Source organism: Haematobia irritans, chromosome 5 (assembly GCF_050003625.1).
Source record: "Haematobia irritans isolate KBUSLIRL chromosome 5, ASM5000362v1, whole genome shotgun sequence".
NCBI classification, from domain to species: Eukaryota; Metazoa; Arthropoda; class Insecta; order Diptera; family Muscidae; genus Haematobia; species Haematobia irritans.
In genome coordinates, this window is record NC_134401.1 from 158133653 (window position 1) to 158138055 (window position 4403).

A 4403-nucleotide genomic window follows, 5' to 3' on the forward strand; every position below is an offset into this window, starting at 1 on the left:
ATTTTGTGAAAATTTCATTTCTATAAGAAATTTTTCATATTTACATGTCTATAGGAAATTTTGTCAAAATTTCATTTCTGTAGAAAAATTCATTTATATAAGATTTTTTTTTTCAAAATTGCACTTCTACAGAAAATTTTGTCAAAATTTCATTTCTATAGGAAATTTTGCCAAAATTTCATTTCTATAGGAAATGTTGGCACAATTTCATTTCTACACTGAAAAAAAGCATGTTCGGTTCCAAAGATTTTGTGTTTACTCTAAAATTTTGGTATTGATTCCGAGCCAAAGTAGCGGAGAATACAAGTAAGGATATTTTTAAGACACAATTCTCTTTTAAATTTGGGTTTTGGGTACTTGCTTCTAGGAAGCAAATTTTAATATTTCGCTTTTTTAGCTATTTTTCTTCATATGCTATTAAAGTCCTTTAAAAACGAGTTAACGACAACTTTATTTTCTAAATTAAGACTCGACTTCCAGTAGAAATTATGCTATGTTTCAAGTAGAAAACGTCTTTAAAATAAAGTTTTGAAAAACATGTCCTATATTTGGACGATTTTTTGCTTTGTTGCAAAGATGCTAAAAGACAACAAATTTAAAGACAATTTAATTAAATTTAAAGAATTTTCCTGAATTATTAAGTCAAGTTGACCCAAACATTTTTTCTTTCATGTTATGATACCCATTTTTAAGTGAAATCATTTAATTCTAAGGATAATACGACTTCATTGAAAACTTTATCGACTTTTTGACTAGGAAAAAAAACTTTATATTAGAGAAATGCGTCTTCTATGCTAAGCAAAATTTGCATTCGTATTTTAAAGACATGAAATCTTTGACCTCATGACAATATTTTTTTCAGTGTATAGGAATTTTTTTCAAAATTTCATTTTTGTAGGAAATTTTGTCAAAATTTAATTTCTATAAGAAATTTTGTCAAAATTTAATTTCTATAGGAAATTTTGTCACAATTTCATTTCTTCAAAAAATTTTGTCAAAATTTAATTTCTATAGAAAATTTTGTCAAAATTTAAGTTCTATAAGAAATTTTGTCAAAATTTAATTTCTATAGGAAATTTTGTCATAATTTCATTTCTGCAAAAAATTTTGTCAAAATTTCATTTTTATAGGAAATTTAGTCATATTTTATTTCTATAGGAAATTTTGTCAAAATTTAATTTCTAAAAGAAATTTTGTCAAAATTTCATTTCTATAGGAAATTTTGTCACAATTTCATTTCTATAGGAAATTTTGTCAAAATTTCATTTGAGTAGAAAAATTATTCAAAATTTCATTTCTAGAGGAATTTTTTTTCAAAATTTCATGTCTATAGGAAATTTTCTCAAAATTTCATTTCTATAGGAATTTTTGTCAAAATTTCATTTCTATAGGAAATTTTGTCGAAATTTCGTTTCTAATTTTGTCGAAATTTCGTTTCTATAGGAAATTTTGTAAAAATTTCATTTCTAAAGGAAATTTTGTAAAAATTTAATTTCTAAAGGAAATTTTGTAAAAATTTAATTTCTAAAGGAAATTTTGTCACAATTTCATTTCTGCAAAAAATTTTGTCAAAATTCCATTTCTATAGAAAATTTTGTCAAAATTTAAGTTCTATAAGAAATTTTGTCAAAATTTAATTTCTATACGAAATTTTGTCAAAATTTCATTTCTATAGGTAATTTTGTTAAAATTTCATTTCTATAGGAAATTTTGTCACAATTTCATTTCTATAGGAAATTTTGTCAAAATTTCATTTCTATAGGAAATTTTGTCAAAATTTCATTTCTATAGGAAATTTTGTCAATTTCTATAAGAAATTTTGTCAATTTCTATAAGAAATTTTGTCAAAATTTCATTTGTATAGGAATTTTTTATTAGAATTTCATTGCTGTCGGAAATTTTGTGAAAATTTCATTGTTGTCGGAAATTTAGTCAAAATTTCATTTTTATGGGCAATTTTCTCAAAAGTTCATTTCTATAAGAAATTTTGTAAAAATTGCATTCCTATAGAAAATTTTGTCGAAATTTCATTTCAACAGCAAATGTTGTCAAAATTAAATTTCTATAGGAAATTTTGTCAAAATTTCATTTCTATAGGAAATTTTGTCAAAATTTCATTTCTATAGAAAATTTAGTCATATTTTATTTCTATAGAAAATTTTGTCAACATTTAAGTTCTATAAGAAATTTTGTCAAAATTTCATTTCTATAGGAAATTTTGTCAACATTTCATTTCTATAGGGAATTTTGTCACAATTTCATTTCTATAGGGAATTTTGTCACAATTTCATTTCTGCAAAAAATTTTGTCAAAATTTCATTTCTATAGAAAATTTCATTTTTATAAAAAATTTTGTCAAAATTTATGTTCTATAAGAAATTTTGTCAAAATTTCATTCATTTCTATAGGAAATTTTGTCAAAATTTCATTTCTATAGGAAATTTTGTCAAAATTTCATTTCTATAGGAAATTTTGTCACAATTTCATTTCTATAGGAAATTTAGTCATATTTTATTTCTATAGGAAATTTTGTCAAAATTTAATTTCTATAAGAAATTTTGTCAAAATTTCATTTCTATAGGAAATTTTGTCAAAATTTCATTTCTATAGGAAATTTTGTCAAAATTTCAATTCTATAGGAAATTTTGTCACAATTTCATTTCTGCAAAAAATTTTGTCAAAATTTCATTTCTATAGGAAATTTAGTCATATTTTATTTCTATAGGAAATTTTGTCAAAATTTAATTTCTATAAGAACTTTTGTCAAAATTTCATTTCTATAGGAAATTTTGTCAAAATTTCATTTCTATAGGAAATTTTGTCAAAATTTCATTTGTCGAGGAAATTTTGTCAAAATTTCATTTTTGACGTAGTCGATTTTATTTGTAGAATCCAATCTATAGGTTATTGAAAAATTTTTGAGCTTCGGACAGTCCCGTCGAATGGAAGATTAGTTTAGACTCTATTGTGATACTACAGTGGAATCACAGTTATGTAAATGATACAAGAAGCCTGTTAATATGCAAGATAATTTGTGGTCAAGATTCCCAATACACAGTGAAAGCTTCAAAAAGTTGACACCCATGGTAGCCTAATTTGCTGTTCACATTTGATATTTGACATTTGATATGTCTCACGAAACTTTTGGGAGTTATACTCATTTCCAAGTGTCCAAATGTGAGAGTTTTTACCATACGAGTATTTAATGCTTTAATGATTATTTTCTTTCCCACAAAAGTTGAATAAAAAATATAACAATTTTTTGTTTATAATATATTTATTTGAAAAAATATTTAATCATAATAAATTATTAAAAAAAAAAATAAAGTCCATTAATGAAACTAAATATAATAGTACAGGATGAAGGGGCTCATTGAATCTTTTTTAATCGTTGTGATTATTAGCCACCAAAATTTGAAATACAATTCTAAAAAGCTATGGATTATATCCCTAAAGCTACTAAATAAAAAACAAACGCCTTAAAAACTGGCGTTAAATATAATTATCACACAAGAATGCGAACAAGTTTTTCTTAATTTAATAAAAATAATAAATATTTAAATTAAATATTCTCATACACAGGTCAAATGAACCCACAAATTCAATTCTTAAAAGTAAAACTATCCTTACATGCCTTGGCAAGTGGCCATACATGATTTATAACTGGAGAAATTATTGTCGTTACCATCGCATCCACCAAATTTGAATTCAATGCAATCCTTTTTCTCAACATCATAACTCCAGCGTGGTATCAAAGCCCGGCATACTCCTTTGCGAGCAGGCATGCGGCAAAAATCTTTGGGTTCATTTTTGGCAGTGTCCTCCTCTTCACCTTTGGCACCGGGGACATCATCCAAAGACATAGCCTCAAAGAGTTCGGAAACATCATCGTATAAATCCCAAGGTTTGGCCGTAGAGGGGGCAATTTGTAGACACATTATGGCCAAAATTATGACAAAGATCAGGCAAATTACTTTGTTAGGAAGTTTCCAGAACATTTTCGAATAAGTTGCAATTCAGTTTTGGAAAGTTTCAAAAATATATGTACTTCTATGGAGAACCGTAAACAATGTTGTGGGGTAATGATTTACTAGACTTATGATTTGATTTCCTTGGTTAACCAGGTGAATTGTATAAATCAACTAAACCAGAGGCTAACGTTGCGTGTGGTTATATACTTTTTGCCCACTTTGCAAAAAAAGACTGACAAAAATGCAAAACAAAGAAATAAAACATAACCAAGTGACGTGATGTTGTAAAGGTAACCCTCAGTGCTAATCGAATCCGCAAGCCTCCACTAGCAGCACCATGAGCAACGATGTTGATCATTGGTATATAGGGATGTCATACAAGTAATTAAAGGACATTCAAATTCTGGGATTATGAAATCCTTATCACCTAAA

General features: G+C 25.9%; 1 protein-coding gene across 1 annotated transcript; it reads right to left on the minus strand.

Moving 5' to 3' along the window:
• Positions 1-3264: 3264 nt before the first annotated feature.
• On the minus strand, positions 3265-4160 carry LOC142238894 (kunitz-type serine protease inhibitor taicotoxin). The gene has a single exon (XM_075310625.1). The coding sequence runs from the start codon at positions 3996-3998 to the stop codon at positions 3627-3629; it is 372 nt and encodes a 123-aa protein (XP_075166740.1). The 5' UTR covers positions 3999-4160; the 3' UTR covers positions 3265-3626.
• Positions 4161-4403: the final 243 nt, after the last annotated feature.